This window comes from Choristoneura fumiferana, chromosome 30 (genome assembly GCF_025370935.1).
Source record: "Choristoneura fumiferana chromosome 30, NRCan_CFum_1, whole genome shotgun sequence".
Lineage (NCBI taxonomy): Eukaryota > Metazoa > Arthropoda > Insecta > Lepidoptera > Tortricidae > Choristoneura > Choristoneura fumiferana.
The window spans coordinates 2,522,407-2,540,399 of record NC_133501.1 but is presented as its reverse complement, the minus strand read 5'-3'; the positions used below and the strand labels follow the sequence as shown (position 1 = coordinate 2,540,399).

Sequence of the window (17,993 nt, the reverse complement as noted above, 5' to 3'; positions counted from 1 at the left end):
TAACTCGAATTTATTTTTAGTGTAAGGTGGCCAGTAATTAACGATTTACACTACTCATTTATTATTGGTAGGATATATATTATATTTTGCTAGGGGGTAGCCCGAATTATGGTCTCGTTTATGGTATATAAACCTCATGTATGTAAAGTCAAACAATTTGATTCCTGGGTCACCACTGAACCTTATGCTAGTAAGTAATTTTATTCGTCTATGACAATGTTTATCGTATGACTTATTATCTCATAATGGCAAAGTTAAATAGTTGGTTCATTGTACATGCAATGCAGATCTTAATCTCAGTATTAATTATGTATATAGATATAGAATAGAACATAGCTACATATAGTTTTTTAGCAATATAAATAAACGAACTGCAAGGCTACAATTTTGTTTTTATTCTACCTTAGTTTGTCCATCGCATGGAACGATGGGGTCATAATATCCCAAAAATTGAATTACCTTAGTTTGTCTTGCAGAGGAAAAAAAATGATTTCCTTCTTGTCAAATTTGAATTTCATAATTCGAGTAGCATGCTGTGTTGAATCTAAATGCTTTCGCATAGTTTATTTTACAATGCAATGTTTTAGTGACATCTATCGGGCAATGGATATTTTTTATAAACAGCTGTCAATTATCTTTCCGCTATTCCACGCTAGATGGCAGCACATTGTATGCAACTTGCATTTACATACTTATATTCTCATATGTGCGTGTATGTAGATCAAATCCTACAATAGTACAAGCTAAGCTTTGCTTAGCTTCATAGTTTGGGACTAGGTCAATTGGTATATAATCAAGTGTCACATGATATATGTATAAAAAAAAATGAAAATGTAGACTGAACGTTGTTTGTTTGTTTATACTCTTTATTGTACAAAAAGGAAAACAAAAAGGTACCATAAATAAAAATTGTGTTAAGTACAAAGGCGGACTTATCCCTGCAGGGATTTCTGCCAGTCAACCTTTGAGTGGTAGAGGAGCAATCCAAAAAACAAGGATCGACAAATAGAGCAAAACATTTGAATAAATATAAATGCATATATAAACCTCAAATACCTAACTATATACAATAAATATATAACACATTTATAAAACATTAATATATGTAAAAGTAAAGATTGTCGTAAAGATCTAATGTCTTATTATCGTCTAAGCCTCAGGAGGCACACCAGAGACATTCGTGAATTTTGATATCAACTGTTATACCGGGTGTGGCCTGTAATATGAGCAAATAATTAAAACATAGATTATACTCCTCAAACTGAACAACAGTTCAGCGACTTTTAAAAATAAATAGTTTTTTTTATTTTTTATTAATGATTACACTTTTAAGTTTATTCGAAGAAGCAATGTAAAGCAAAATGCTTGATGTTTGTAGAGTGACAGGCGACGTCAGTATTAATTTTGTATGAAATATGAAAAAAGGAAAATTCAATTTCAAAGACTCCATTATTTTTAAAAATCGCTGAACTAATGTTGTTCAGTTTGGCGAGGACGATCTATGTTTTACTTTTTTGCTCGTATTAGGCCATCCCCGGTCGACGGTTATAAGAAAAAATAACAATGTCATGATTAAAAATTAAGCGCGTAAAGTGCGAATAAAAGTGAATAAATATCAAACAGTTTTATTTTTTTGCAGTGGTATTGTGCAAGGTCCATCTACCACATCTTGCTCGCTAATCAAGCAGCAGTGCACTGTAAGTAAGACAGCGGTGATTACTGGCACTTGAGGTATCCATATCTATAACGCAATCTGCAATGGTAGATGTTATGCGGTGGTGAAATCAGGAACATGCTCGTATAGTCGTATATTTAGATACATAAAACCTTGTGGTAGTCGGGTAATAAAACAAGTCAGTGAACAATCAATCTATGTACTGGGCAGGAATCGGTGCTTGCATTGTTTGCCGTATATCATGCTGAGCAGTTTTTTGTCGGACGCGCTGAGCTCGGATTTGTGGCCCATCAAGAGGGTGCGCTGCCAGAAGAAGTCCTGAAATAGGTTAAAGTTTGTATGTGAACGATAATTATTTAGTCGGGCTGCCCCTAGACCTAAAATAACATTGTAGGTACAATACATTTTATTGTACAACTAGCGTTTACCCGCGGCTTCGCACGCGTAAATCATTAGATACAGCAGTTGAATTGAAATTCCGGGATTTTATTAAATTCTCGTGGGAATTCCCTGAAATTACATCGTGGTTCTCATTGACGTTATATTATAACAAGCATGCTGAATTTCATGACTCTAAACCCAGCGGCTGTTATTTCGAGATTTTATCCCTATCCCGTAAGAATATCGGGATAAAAAGTAGCTTATGTGCAGCTAACTACATACCAAATTTTATGACTCTAAGCCCAGCAGTTGTTATTTCAAGATTTTATCCCTATCCCGTGGGAATATCCTATGTTTTGATCCAGGTTATAAACTAACTTTTTGCCAAATTTCATCCAAATCCGTCCAGCCGTTTCAGCGTGAAGAAGTAACAAACATACTCACTCACTCACTGACAAACATTCACATTTTATACCTAATATTAGTAGGATAGGAGAAGATTGAAAGGCGCTCTAAATCCCGCACTGGGCTCGCTTGGGAGCTACTGCCCAGCAGTGGGCATATAGTTCGAGATGATGACTGACCTGCAAAGGCACAACGGTGTTGACTCCGGGACGGCACTCGCCACACAAATAGTTGGCGGGCGCATGCGTGGCGCTGTTGAAGTCGTACGGGATAGACTCCACCCACGCCTCGCGATCCACCTTCTCTAGAAGATGCTCTTGCCCTGGGGAAATATATTATTACTAGCTTTTGCCCGCGGCTTCTTCCGCGTGGAATTCGGTTATCGCGCGCTGTTCCCTCGAGTACTGTGCATTTTTAGGGATAAAAAGTAGCCTAACCGAACCGCCCCGCCGCGCCGTCTCTGGCCCGTAAACTATCTCTATGCCAAAAATCAGGTCGATCCGTTACTCCGTTTCGACGTGAAAGACGGACAAACATACAAACACACACACACTTTCGCATTTATGATATTAGTATGGATTAGGTCGATTCAACCCGCATAACTACAACTTTTGCTTTGTAACACTTTCAAATAACTTGAATTTAGATGATTTATTGATCCTTTAAGTTTATTCGTTAAATCAGTGTATCGGACATGGCGGTGTTATGACTGTCTCTTGGAACAGGGGCCTTTAAATACTTAGACAATAGGCCCCTGCTTCCAATCGTCAGCTAGTTGTCGTTAATGTTACAGTTAGGGGCTGTTTCACCATCCATTGATTAGCGTTAACCGACGGTTAAATGTGATGCCATCTCCGTCTATTCGAACAAAACAAATAGAGACGGCATCACACCTAACCGCCAGCTAACACTATATAATCAATGGATGGTGAAACAGCCCCTTAGTGTTGTAAGTAGTGTTACAGCCAGTATACCTGTCTTGACCTGCTCGTATTCGACAGCTAGTTGTCGTTAATGTTACAGTCAGTGTTGTAAGTAGTGTTACAGCCAGTATACCTGTCTTGACCTGCTCGTATTCGACAGCTAGTTGTCGTTAATGTTACAGTCCGTGTTGTAAGTAGTGTTACAGCCAGTATACCTGTCTTGACCTGCTCGTAATCGACAGCTAGTTGTCGTTAATGTTACAGTCAGTGTTGTAAGTAGTGTTACAGCCAGTATACCTGTCTTGACCTGCTTGTAATCGACAGCTAGTTGTCGTTAATGTTACAGTCAGTGTTGTAAGTAGTGTTACAGTCAGTATACCTGTCTTGACCTGCTCGTAATCGACAGCTAGTTGTCGTTAACGTTACAGTCAGTGTTGTAAGTAGTGTTACAGCCAGTATACCTGTCTTGACCTGCTCGTATTTGACAGCTAGTTGTCGTTAATGTTACAGTCAGTGTTGTAAGTAGTGTTACAGCCAGTATACCTGTCTTGACCTGCTCGTATTCGACAGCTAGTTGTCGTTAATGTTACAGTCAGTGTTGTAAGTAGTGTTACAGCCAGTATACCTGTCTTGACCTGCTCGTATTCGACAGCTAGTTGTCGTTAATGTTACAGTCAGTGTTGTAAGTAGTGTTACAGCCAGTTTATCTGTCTAGACCTGCCCCCAGTTGACGTTAGTGTTACAGTCAGTGTTGCAAGTACTGTTACAGCGAGTGTCACAGCCGTTATACCTGTCTTGACCTGCCCCCAGTTGACAGATATGTAGTTGTCCCGGTCATAGCGGTTGGACATCATGGGCACGCCAAGTGCACGCAGCAAGTTGACCAGCGCATGCGTCGTATGCCCCGGCGCGCCGTGCACCATCGCGTGTAGGTTTATTGTCTGTACATCACATAAACACCTAGGTCACTCGTACTGTTAAATTTACGTTATACTAGTTGTTGTTTACAGCTTCTTCTGTAATCGCAACTTTATATTTTCCAGGGATAAAAGTAGCCGATCTGTGTTACTTGCCGATAGATATTATAGCAACCCTTACATTACATTATACCCTTTAAATTACAGCTTTCTAGTACTAACCGTCTCTGAGCTTAGCTGCGGACGGACAGACATGGCGAAACTATAAGCGTTCCTAGCTGACTACGGAACCCTAAAAAGGGCACAAAATTAATTAATTGTATAGTTACCCTCGTTCGATATAAACTGCACACTTTACGGATCAACCCAGATTACCTGATTGCCCTCTTGGACGCCGAGTGCGGGCCACTGCTCCCCCTCCTTCCCGAACACCAGCATGTTGTTTGGTGCCAATGTATCTGAAGTCTTGACTTCATTGAACACCACGCAGGACGCCAGCTCGATTTGCGTCATGGCGTACGTCAGCAGCTTGTATTCTGGGGTACTTCCTGAGTAAAATACGAATGTTGCTAACGATAAGGCTGACAGAGAAGGGCTATTAGTACTCTTTTTATCAAACGAAATACCTGTAAATGATAAGGGATTCGCGTTTAAAAATCTATATATCAATGTTTTATCATCGGAAAACTCGTCTTAAATTGTTATTTTTTTTAATGTTTGGTCACGCCATCTTTCGGCGAGTAGCTGAACTACCTCGACCTCGCTTTACTTAATATGATTTTAATGCGATAACTTAACCGTCATCTGTAGCCAGCCATTTTTAACTTACGCAGGTCATCATCAACAGCATACATCACAATGCCCAGCGGCCAAAGTTTTTTTTCATAATACTGTTCGTTCTGTGAACTCAACCCCCCCTCCTCTTCGTCGCCAGTCCGTCTCGAGGGGGCACGCGAAGCGAGTGAAGTACACTCGGCGTTGTAGTGAGCATTTATATAGTTGCGGTCTTCCGTTTTCAGGAAAGTTGAGCGAGCTTTGGCTTGGTCCTGTGAGATGAATATTTAATTCGAATATTTCAAGTTTCGTACCCAAAGGGTGCCCAATGGTATCCTATTTATTACCATGGCCTACCAATCCCTACAAGCTATATTTAATACAAAAAAACAGCAATAGATGGCACTACTATTAACATTTGTAAATTATAAAATGTGAATAAGCCGAATTAAGTAGAAATATTAAGATTAAAATAAAGACTAGCATATTTTATAAACACAACTTCACATCAACCTTAATTCAACTCCTTAATTTGAAGATAAGAAACACCATAAAAATATTTTTTTTTTTTTTTTTTTATGGTATAGGGGGCAAACGAGCAGGCGGATCGCCTGATGGTAAGCGATTACCGTCGCCCATGGACACCTGCAACACCAGAAGAGTCACAAGTGCGTTGCCGGCCTTTAAGGTAGGAGTACGCTCTTTTCTTGAAAACTTGAAGGTCATAGCGGTCCGGGAATACCGCGGGCGATAGCTCATTCCAGAGTTTTGCTGTGCGAGGCAGGAAATTTCTGGAAAAACGCACAGTAGAGGACCGCCAACCATCTAAATGGTGAGGATGGAAGTGTTGTCGCGTAGGTCGGTGGCGAAAGGATGCGGCAGGGATCAACCCAAATAACTCCTCGGAGCACTCCCCGTTGTACATGCGATAGAGGATGCACAGTGAAGCTACATCTCTACGCAGCGCCAAAGAGTCAAGTCGATCGGAAACACGTTGGCAGCCGGCTATTCGAGTCGCTCTCCGTTGTATGCGGTCCAGAGGGAGAAGCTGGTACTGGGGAGCCCCTGCCCACAGATGAGAGCAGTATTCCATATGTGGGCGAACCTGCGCCTTATAAAGCTGGAGGCGGTGGGCCGAAGTGAAATACTGTCTCGATCTGTTGAGCACGCCGAGCTTCTTTGAGGCTAATTTAGCCTTACCCTCTAAATGGCCGCGGAACTGGACTTCACTCGAGATGTCGATACCAAGGATTCCGATACTGGCTGTGGTAGCTAGGGAAGTGCTTTCGAAAAGAGGTGATGCGACAAACGCAGACTTTTTTGTGGTAAACGCGCAAACTTGTGTCTTTGTGGGGTTAAAACGGACTAAATTAAGTCGACCCCATTCTGAAACTTCTTTAAGGGAAGTCTCAATTTCAGACACAAGTTTGTTTCGGCACTCTGTGACGTTTTCCCGAGAAATATTGGCGCGGCCGGTGTAAGAGGCATCAACCGTACTATCATCCGCATAACAGTGAATGCCGCCAGTTGGCAGCATATCATTGATATGCAGAAGGAACAGCGTAGGCGATAGCACACAGCCTTGAGGAACACCAGCATTCACAGACATGGAGTCAGAGCATGCGCCGTCAACTACGACCTTTATGCTTCTGTCCGTTAGGAAGCTGCCGATCCATCCGCATAATTTCTCGGGAAGCCCAAAAGACGGAAGTTTTGAAAGGAGTGCTTTGTGCCAAACCCGATCAAAGGCCTTCGCTACATCTAAGCTAACAGCCAATGCTTCACCCTTTGTCTCAATCGCCTGTGCCCAACGATGTGTCAGGTAAACCAGAAGATCACCAGCCGAGCGGCCGCTACGGAAACCGTATTGTCGGTCACTCAGCAGTTGGTGATCCTCTAGGTACCGAAGGAGCTGGTCGTTGATAACGGACTCCATTATTTTCGAGAACAGGGACGTTATGGCTATTGGCCTATAGGTAGATGGGTTGGAGCGGTCTCCTTTTTTAGGTATCGGGTGCACCAGAGCAGACTTCCATGAGATCGGGACTACGCCAGAAGAGTAGGAGAGCCGAAAAAGACGCGTTAGAACCGGAGCCAACTCAGGAGCGCAAGTCTTCAACACTATCGGGGGGATTCCATCGGGCCCATTCGACTTATGGATATCGAGGGAGAGAAGTGCTCTACGCACTGAGCTTTGGTGGAACCGGATATCCGGCATACAGCTCTCACACCGCGGTATAGTCGGCGGCGTGTGTCCCCCGTCATCCAAAGTCGAGTTGAACGCAAAGAGTTTAGCTAGAAGATCAGCTTTATCCTTTGCGTCGTGGGCCAACGAATCGTTACCCGCATGTAAAGGCGGAAAAGATGGCGTGCAGAAATTCCCCTGAATAGCTTTGGCAAGAGACCAGAACGCACGAGTTCCCGAAGGGAGACGCTCTAGTCTCTCGCCAATTCTACCAATGTGCAACGACTTAGCTCTGGAAATGTCTCTTTTGAGGGACCTAGAGGCAAAGTTAAACTCCTTTTTTAAGGTACTGGTATTTAAATCCCGTATTTTCGCTGCATTTACCCAGGCTTGGCCAGGCCAGCTTTAATAAATTGAGAATACGAAAGAATAGGCTACATGTGGCTACATTTCAGCTACGAGGCTTTCGTAGTGTTTTGCAATTGTGACGCTAGATGGCGAATAACCGGAATGCGCTGGGCTTGCCCCCGCGCTTGCTCACATTCGTCGAAACAATTTGAGAGAAACATGCCATTCTCTTCTAATGACGTAAATAAGACAGAGACATCATGCATATCTCTAGTCGTCTAGGCTCAGTAGGTGAGCTTGTTGGTTGTTGTCAGTGTACCGTATCCTTAGTGTCTCACTAGATGGCAATACGTATCGTGTTATTTGTGTTCTCACTGGTGCCATCTATTGGAAAATCGAAGGAAAGAAAAATAGCCAGTTGAATAGCCAGTATTAGGGTGATACCATTTGCTTGTACTAGGTGGTGTCTGTTATATATGTACTCTGTGTTATTACTAAGGTTCTGCTGTCAGTATCCCTAATGGGATTGGTAGCGACCTCTTTTGGTGAGTAGTAGAACTACGTACTTAAAACGCCATCTTTTGGCGGGTAGCTGAACTATTCCACACAAATCTGGACGAACAGCAGGGTAGTTTCCGATTTACTGTCTAAATGCAGGCTACACTCAAGTGGTCGTCAAGTGAACTAATTATAGTAATTATGTTTTTATTTAACTTACTTGTTCTTCAAATAGCTTCACCAAATCGTAACTGTTAACGGTGTGCACTGGAAATCATTTAGATCTTAGATTAATGAGTTTTCCGGCAGGTGGAATGTCGCTAGATGGCGTTAGTATCGTGAGGTCCGTTTGGCGTTAGTTTTGCTTGCTTGGCTAAATTGGTTATAATATAAACCAATCCCAAACGTGACACAAATGTCTAAGTTGACAAACTGATCTCGCGAGTCTAGAGCCAATAAGCCTGTTACAGAAACTCTCATTTGTATAGATATACATACATTAATATCTCTTTAAAAATGTGAAGAATGAAATGAATGAATGTGATTCCCAGTGATGGTCTTATTTTTCTGTTTTTTCTGTGCATCTATATTTCAGTTTGTATTTCAATTTAGGTTTTACGGGATGACCGTAAAAGTAAAAATTTGGAATTGAAATAAAAAATACAAAAAGATTCCAAAAAACCAATCTTAATTTGATTGCTTAGTAACGATATCTCTTGTCCGGGTGAGCGGTTAGTTCCAATGGAATGCCGAAAAAGTTTCTCGATGAGGGCTACGGCATAGATGTCGCTAGCGTCGCTGCTTAAGTGACTAAGAAACAAAAACAAGCTGAGATATGAGGTGCATAGGGAAATTCGTGTCGGTACCGTTGACCATCAGTGGGGTAGCGGTATAGCACGCGGTACGGATTACCGAGGACCTGGGTTCGATTCCCAGTGATGGTCTTATTTTTCTGTGCATCTATATTTCAGTTTGTATTTTCAAAAATGTGAAAGCAAATCAAAGGGGATTGCCGTCTTGGATAAAGACATTAAGGAAATAAAAGCACCGCCGAGAGGAGCACCTGGATATGAAGTATTTGATAATCTCAACCTTTTACCAAAAACAACTTGCCAGGGGTATTTTGTAATGTAACATAAGATACCAAGACATTCATCCATGGGCTACAAGAATAACTTAATGACACTCTTAATGAGTTTTAATCTATGTCACACGTGCCCGGGTATCATTCAAGTATAACGTAAGCAAATTTTTTGCAGTTTTTGACTCCTCTCCTCCCTTTTGCTTGTCAGCAAAAGTAAGCAAAATTCTAAAATGCTTACGTAAACAGTGTTATATAGTGTTTAACACATTCCCTGCCACCTGACTTCCACAGGTGCCAACGACGCACATGTGCGTGCAAAACGTATGAATAATTATGACATCGGCTCTGACCAAAGTTCTGGAAACGCATATATGCGTCGGTGGTTATTAATTTTTATTCAAGTGTAAGCAATATTTTTTTATTAATGTTGCTGATGAAATCACCATCCAGGCCTCCTGTTCCTCATGTCATCAGAAATAAGCTGAGCAAAGACCCCCCCCCCCCTTGGGGCCTTACGTAATGATCCCTGAAGTCCTGTATACAGTGCAGTGTAACAAAATTTAGACTCACCCGTTTGATCGATACTCGCTTTCAGCATGTCAATAGCTATTCTCGCTATCTCTTTCTTATTTATGCATTTGTAACCGATCGGCATCTCCTAAAAACATTATTACCATCATATTTCACATTGCCACTAACAGTAATAATTAATAATTATCATGGGACATTGTACAGTCAACGCCTTAAATAAGTGATTACTCAGAGGCGGCCTTAGGGGGTTGGCGAACAGGGCAATCGCTCGGGGCCTCGCGCAACAACCCAAGCAATTTTTTTTAAAAATAGGTAGATTTTTTTAACTATATTTTCGCATCACAGTTTTCACGAAGCACAAAGGGCCTCGCACGCAAGTACCTGCCGCCCTGAGCCTCGCAATGGGTAAGGCCGCCGCTGTGATTACTTTTGTACCTTGTCTCTTTCATTCGGTACACAATTTCGTATAGCTTTTGAAACATGACGTGATAACGTTAAAATGACAAGGTACAAAAGTGATCACTTATTTTATTTATGACGTTGACTGTACACTACAGATCTATTGTATGTTTTTCGATCGTATTTTGTTGGAAAAGTTGGTATTAATATTGCTTTGTCAATGAGGGCTATCGCGAATGAATTCGCCGCTAGAGGCGCTAGTGTAGCGTGAGGTCTCCGAAATGTCAAATCTCATAGTTTTCGGGTGAGCTACGCGGGTTTATTTATAATTAGAATAATTTTGTGAATATTTTGCAATATCTGAAATTAATTATGGCAAATATGCGTTCCGGGGCAATGAACGTCTGTGTTTTAAGACAGTTTTGTCTTTCGGAAACCTTTGTCCTCCCTTTTTTCCGAACAAAACAGGGACTATGCAACACTGTGGCATGCTCGATATTTATATGGTACGGTTTTAAGGTGTATTAAATATGATTTTAATCTAAACTTTGTTTTCACGCCCGTAATAACAGACTTTCAAAACCATACTTAAAAACCTCACGCAACAGTGCGCCATCTAGTGAGACAAAAAACGATAGCCCTCATTAGGTTCAGTAAACTTTGGTAAGCTAGTTGAGAAATAAAGATAAATACGAAATTTACCGACAAAATACGATGGCGAAACATTCACTGCACCTGTAATAGGGTATTTCATACCATTATTGACCTGGCCCTATACCACGAAGTGCAAAACTCGAACTTCGTATGTTGCCGTCCCGCAGACGCTTATGTCATTTAATACGCGAGTGAAAGGGACGGTGCGATACGAACTTCGATTTTCGAGTTTCGTGGTAACCCCTCTTAATTCCAAATCACAGCTCTAATAAAAAAAAATCTTTACCATTAATTTATTGTTTCGAATTTCTATGCTCAGAAATTAATATCCATGAAATTAATTTATTAAATCAGGTGTTTTTGCGGATGTCCATATTGCTCCCCCGCGACCTTATGATATACCTTCCGCCGCCTGACTTTGCCTAAAAGTTCATTGCCACGACTAGTACCACAAAAACTTTAAAGGTATAATTCCAATAATTGAATAGGCACTATACCGTTAAGCGATTCGAACACAATCCGGGAGTTATATATGTACTCTGTGCCGGGAGTAACGTAAAGACGTCGCATAAAAAATGCATCTCAAAAATGCGTCAAAACTGAGTATTAAGTAATGAACTTTTAGGCATATTTATATGGCGCGTGGTATAGGATAGAATAGAGCTACGCCCGGGTCAATCAACTTTCTTACCCACACTAATCTGTCCGCGACATTTTTCAAACAATTGCAGATTTTTGTAAGTAATCATGTTTTTTCTGTAATTTAATAGATGGTGTACATGAATACATGCCATCCTACGTAAGTTCAACCTATTAAACCGTCAAATATCTTGTTGGAAGTACGATTTTTTGGTAACGCAGGAGACGGCCAGTGTCGGTAAAATAGTTGATTGGCCCCACCCGCGAAGAAATGTGTGTTCATGCAGTTCCACCACCTCCACACAGTAAGAACACACACAAATCACACAACCCCACTAGCGCCACGACGCTACACTGACATGTTTCGAACTCAACCGGAGTTCATCCTCAGAGAAACAACCGTTCGCCATGCTACCAGATTTAAGACATATGGTTCATAGACGTAGGTATCATAAGGTCGCGGGTGAGCAAAGTAATTGCTTTAGTTCATCCATAACATTTCTAGATATAAACATCAATTCACAATTGTTGTCAAGTATAACCCTAAATGAAATGACCTATGATATTAAATACTGTAATAACTATTATGGAAACCGTTATGGGCAACAATAGAGACCTCCTGGCGGACATCTTCAGTTTGATACGTTGATGACACTTACTACAACGTTGCCGGTATAGTTGTAGTATTCAGGAGGGCAGTTCTTCTGCTTGTTGGGGTTGCTGATATACAGTATTTTGTCCTTGTTGCTCACGCTGTAGTTAAGCGGGGTGTTAAAGAATTTTATACATATCTCCTTTTCTAGCGTTTCGAAAGCGGATATTATTTCATCCTGGGAATGTATGTCTAGAAAGAAAGATAGCAACAGTCAATCAGTTTTTTATGTATATTCATGTATAAAAATATAATGCAGTTTTTTGCAAAAAACAGAACAAATTTTGTACAGTCAACGTTCATAAATAAGTGACTACTTTTTTAGCTTTTCCCTTTCAGTCGGTAAACAATTTCGTATGGCTTATCAAACATGACATTAAAATGACAAGGTACAATAGTGATCACTTATTTATGACGTTGACTGTATTAAAAAACTACTGGCCATTTGTAAATTGCCACCTCTTGAGACTATAAAGTGTTTAAGTATCTATTACGTTTTAGACTAGTCAATTACATTGGCGTTTTCACTTGTGACTATGTGAGTTTCCTTCCTTTAACATGTTATGTAATTATGTTACCATTTTTTAATCAATTGTACCTAGTCATATCCATGTTACGTATATCGTTCGGTATTATTTTGAAGTGATTGGCATCAGCCGTCTTTTTCTGGTCCGTTCATAAATTGTCACACCAATTTTGACCATTTATATCCACTCTACCTCCTCGTCTGACCTATTGCTTTGAATTCGCATTTTCTTGTCACAAACCGCCTGACCCTTCCCTCCCCTAACGTGTGACGTATTTATGAATGACCCCTTATGAGCCTCGTATAAGTTTATAACATTATACCTATTGCAATAAAATGATTTTTCTTTCCTTCTACTATCGTTAATCTTACCATAATCTTTCTGATTGATCGCATAGTGCACCACTCCTTTGGGCCACAGCATGCATTCTCCAAAGTCAAAATACAAAAAACACAGCAACACTAAAAAGCGCATATCTACTGAATAACTAAAATAAATATATAAATATAGCCTTTCATGCAAGATACACGTACTAACATATGACGGTACAAGACTCGCTCGTTTTTAGTTTTTTATATACCTTTTTACGACGTCGAAGTAATTGGAAATTTGCGTTTGCATGATTTGAATAATCCGTACGCAGGTTATTGTTAAGTAAAATTTGATGCGAATCTCGATTGTTTAATATTCAATATCAAATACATTTCTATAGATAATATCACAGAAGGTATTTTTATGACTAGAAAACGACAATAAGTACCAATAGGGTAGTTTCATGGGTAAAAAATATTATATTAACCCCTTGTTTCACCATCTATTAATTAAAATTATTTGACGGATAAATGTGATGCCGTCTCTGTTTGTGTTGTTACAATAGACGGACACGGCATCACATTTATCCGTCAAATAAAATTAATCAACGGGTGGTGAAACAGCCCCTGATCCCATCAATTAAATTATCACAACACTGGGCACTTATTATTTCTTTTGTCAATGAAACACAAAATGACGAAGATGAAGCCCGTCAAATTTCGAGAGAGCGGGGGCACGTTACGTCACGCCGTGCTAGTGACGTCACACGAAATTTAACCGCCTGTATCTCCATCATTTTTTGTTTAATTAACGGAAGAAAAAATAAGTATCCTATATTTTTTGATAATCTATTCGACGGATTTGTTTTTTTTATGACACTAGCCCATTGTACATGTTTTAAAATTGTCAAAATATGCGTATTTTCATATTTTAGCTTCAGTCTTAATAATTTTGTACAATACAAGAATAACAAGTGCACCATTTACATTGGCGCCATATACGTAACTTTTAAGTACATACGTAGGTACTATAATGTATAAGAATATGTTTAAAAAATACATACTCTACCTACTCATCTTTATAATTCTGCTCGCTAGATTATAATTTACAATAAAAAAAAAACAGACAGATTCCTCACAAGTTCTAGCGTACTTTAAAAAGTACAAAGTAATAGTCCTAACCGCCGAACTGCTACATTATTAGAGTACAAATTATTCAGTGAAAACTATAAATACGTTGAAATAATATCTCAAATACAAATCTCATCTTCATAATGAATCTCAATATTTATTATAAAAATTGTTGTGAAAAAAAATTGCCATAAATAAAATACTGAATTAAAAACCACAAAGTATGGACTCACTGTCTCAGTTAAGTCATAAAAACTTAATGTTTAGAATTACGATATATTTACAGTAACCCTTGTATTTTATCAATAGTGTCAATAATATGAGAAAAACTAATTTGGCATCTTTATATTCATCAAGAAGGGGCAAATAAGTAATACGTAAACCCCTTTTCAAACAAACAAAAAGAACGAAAATACAAGTAAATAAAGACTTTTCTTTTAAATACTATAAATAATAAACATACTATGTTTCGACTAGTATAGTTTCTATCTTTTCCTCATGTATGTAACAATTGCATATAAAGTATGAAAAAATATAAAGGTATAAATGTCTCTTCAGTTTTAGTATCATACACACAATCAAACAATTAATTGTTTTTATTGGTAGTTCTTTATATTAGTATGAATATAACATTTCAAACTAATTGAGACATTTGGAATTGTATAAAATGAACAGGTTTGCAAGTTGATTAGTTCTATCTAGTAATGTTCAGCATTGCCATTATGTCGGAGCCTAGATCTTTTTAATATTTTAATTTACGGTGGTCACACCGTATTCTACAAACTAGCGACATCCGTAGGACCGCTCCCTTCAATATTTTCGACAGTAAAACCAGCTGATTCGTCAGTTGGAACGTAATTTTTCCTTCGTATTTTGTAACATCACCTTTAAATTGGACTGAGAGCGTTACGTTGCCGGAACTTTACAAGATTTTCTTAGACTTTAATTTAAAAACAATCATTTTATGTTTATCATAATTATTTTAAACTTAAAAACTAGTAACAGTCTTCTTGCTTGAGGTACAATAAAAATAAAACGCCGTAGATTTTTCTCCATACTTTAGTCAAATATACTTAATAATTAAAAAGGTTTTACAATGTTTCTTAACTAAATCGTCCATTTTTGTTACATGAGAATGACATGTAGAAATTTGCTTTTGACATAAGATAATTCAAAGGTCTGGTGCCAAGTCTCAATGCTGTATTTACCTAAAGAACCCAAATGAAGTCCATTGCATGACAACTTTCACGAGTTGAAGACATTCATTTCAAGTTGATTCATTCTAATAAAACCAAGTAAAAGGAGGACTTAATGAAAAACTGCATTAAAAATGTACACCGAAACAATGAGACACTCAACTTCAACTTTTTTTTGTAACTGTTTAGGTTAGGTTAACAACCATGTCTCCTGACAGCAGCAAAGTGTTATTACATTTGACCAGTTTATCAATCACTTTCAAAACAGTGGCTGCAATAGAGCAAGATAGCTCATGTCATTCTCACACATCAACACCTCACATATAAATAAAGTTGAATCTGCACAGACTCTGCGACAGCGAGGAGATGATGGGACCGTAGCCCTGTGCGTTATCATAAAGCTCGAACAAGGGTGCTGCCACTAGTTTGTAGTTCTTTGGGACAGCGAACAGAGCTCGGTCCTGTAACTGCACTAGGAACAGCCGTTTATGCTCTTTGGGTTTGGTTATGTGCGGAGGCACATATGGGTACTGCGGGGGCTCAAAGTTGGGGCGCCACCAGTTGCCTGGAAAATTAAGGATGGGGGTTTTAGTGGTGGTTATTATTATGAATGGTTAGAAATGAAAAAGGTTGGTAGCATAATTACCTACCACCTTACACTAAAAATTAAAACTAAAATTAATTAATTAATTCTATTGATAGGTGACTAGAATTCCATTTTTAGTATAAGGCAGCCAGTAATAAGAGTGACCAGTAATTGACACTTTCTACTAAAAATGTACTCTGTTTATAGGTCACTAGAACTCATTATTATTAGTCTGTAGTAGTTTGAAGGATAAAACACCGAAAATCAAAATTTATAATGTAATGTACCTACGAAATGCTTTAAGATGCTGGTATGCAGCACTTTAAATAGAATGTTTTTTTTTTCCCAAAATCAAAACAAAAAAAAATTTTAATTTCTCACCTATTGTGTCTTCTATTAGCCACTCCTGCTTCACTCCATCTTGTCTACCAAGTGTCTCAGTCAGTAATCTCTTCAGACCTTCAATTTCATCCTGGAAATAAAAATATATTACCCCTCAATATATATTAACTAGCAATATAAAAAAATTGATAATGTTTGATTTGAATTTTCCCAATACCTATTTTTATTGATGTAAAGAAAAACTAGACTCATCATATTAACTTTTATAGACTTATCCTACAGGAGTATGAGTAATCTATATCTAACCAAAAACTACCTGTCATTTTGTCGCATCTAAAAGGCATGGTTATAGGGCCTCAGGCCGCATGTGGCCCACAGGCTGTGGTTTGCCTACCACTATCTTAGATGATGATGAACCCAATTTCTACAGGTTTCTAGATTAATTTTAAATTATGCTGTATATTCACCTCTCCAGGATTTAATTCACCACCTGGCAGCTTGAAAAAGGCAGTTCCTAATTGCAGGAGCAGCACATGCGGTAGTCCATGCTCATGTACCAGCAGGACACCTTCCACTGATCTGGAAAAATCATCAATTCAGCATGAAACATAACAAGCTCTCTGAAGGAAGTTGCACCAATTATCTGTAGTAATTAGAATTGAAAGAAAAACATTTCAACGGTCCCTATGTAAATTATCAAGTCAATTTCGGCACTTTTCAGTACAGCATTTTAATTTGGTTTATGGTATAATACTGAAAATATAAACATTACATTTCGATGATTTACATTGAGACCATCCATTTATTCATGCCATTCAAGGTCTTTTTAAAAAATTAACTCTCCTTCTCGCAGTCAGGTAAAAAGAGAAAAACAGAAACAGAGACAAATTATCACAAAATGGTCCCAATCCAGTATGAATTCGGCCATGCTGCCGTCGCTGGTCTTCTGTTGGAACTATTTTACATACAACTTAAGAGAAAAACGTCTCAGCTAGGTCTGTAGAACTATAGTTGAAAATTGTTTTGATGCATTACAATCAAATACTTTGTTTGAACTGCCTCCCAGTTATTGGTTTATAATGCTTAATGTTATTTATTTTGTTACCATGGAGGAACAACCAGAGATAATAAATAAAAGAAAAAAGGATGAACAAATGCCTGGTGCTTCTAAATCCGATCCAACAACTTGGATATGATATATATGATGTATTTACCGCCAGGACGAGTGTCGTGTTGAGCACAACATAGTTGGACCAAAAATGTATCCTAAGGTTATGATTATGAACTTTCAATGAAATCTGCTACACAAGCATTAATAAGTGTTTATCGTAAAAACTAAAAACAAGACACTAAGCAAATGGCGATCCTCACCTCCTCATGCCGATTTTCACGAATTCTTCCCGCATTCTTTGGAACCGCGCCGGTACTGACGCATCCTTCTCAAACAGAGGCTCCTTCGTGCCAAACGTGTAGTTTGTCAGCGGATACAGGTTTATCGTCCTGTTCAGCGTCAGATTATTGTTGTTCTGGCTGTTCTGATGCTGAATCCCAGGCCGCACGGGCCAAGGCTTGTTGCCAGGAGTTCCTTGAACCGCTGCCATATTTTAGCGTTTATATAAAACTATATCACTAAACTTAGGGCAGGGGCTTAAATACGGTACAGTAACCCTTGCAATTGAATTCGGGGTTAAAAACACTGATAAACTGCAGTTAGACAGCGAAAACACAACGTGAAATTAACAAGCCAAACAAGCAGCGGGCGGCCATTACACCTTTTTTACTTTTTTTTTAAATTGAAGTTTATATTTTTTGTCTATGAGAAATCTGTAATCTAT

The 17,993-nt window shown here is 38.9% G+C and overlaps 2 protein-coding genes across 2 annotated transcripts; both read right to left on the bottom strand.

Annotated features, from left to right (window-relative positions):
• Positions 1-1,858: 1,858 nt before the first annotated feature.
• On the bottom strand, positions 1,859-13,243 carry LOC141444568 (protein SpAN-like). The gene is made up of 9 exons (XM_074110134.1): positions 12,964-13,243; positions 12,073-12,257; positions 9,761-9,848; positions 8,327-8,373; positions 5,131-5,347; positions 4,677-4,849; positions 4,175-4,325; positions 2,641-2,783; positions 1,859-1,993 (listed from the first exon to the last, which is right to left on the bottom strand). Exons 1-9 carry the CDS (start codon positions 13,064-13,066, stop codon positions 1,871-1,873), a joined length of 1,230 nt encoding a protein of 409 aa, XP_073966235.1. The 5' UTR covers positions 13,067-13,243; the 3' UTR covers positions 1,859-1,870.
• Positions 13,244-15,077: 1,834 nt separating this feature from the next.
• On the bottom strand, positions 15,078-17,952 carry Cpsf5 (cleavage and polyadenylation specificity factor subunit 5). Its single transcript, XM_074110135.1, has 4 exons — positions 17,530-17,952; positions 16,626-16,737; positions 16,198-16,288; positions 15,078-15,795 (listed from the first exon to the last, which is right to left on the bottom strand). Exons 1-4 carry the CDS (start codon positions 17,757-17,759, stop codon positions 15,548-15,550), a joined length of 681 nt encoding a protein of 226 aa, XP_073966236.1. The 5' UTR covers positions 17,760-17,952; the 3' UTR covers positions 15,078-15,547.
• Between the last annotated feature and the right edge of the window lie 41 nt (positions 17,953-17,993).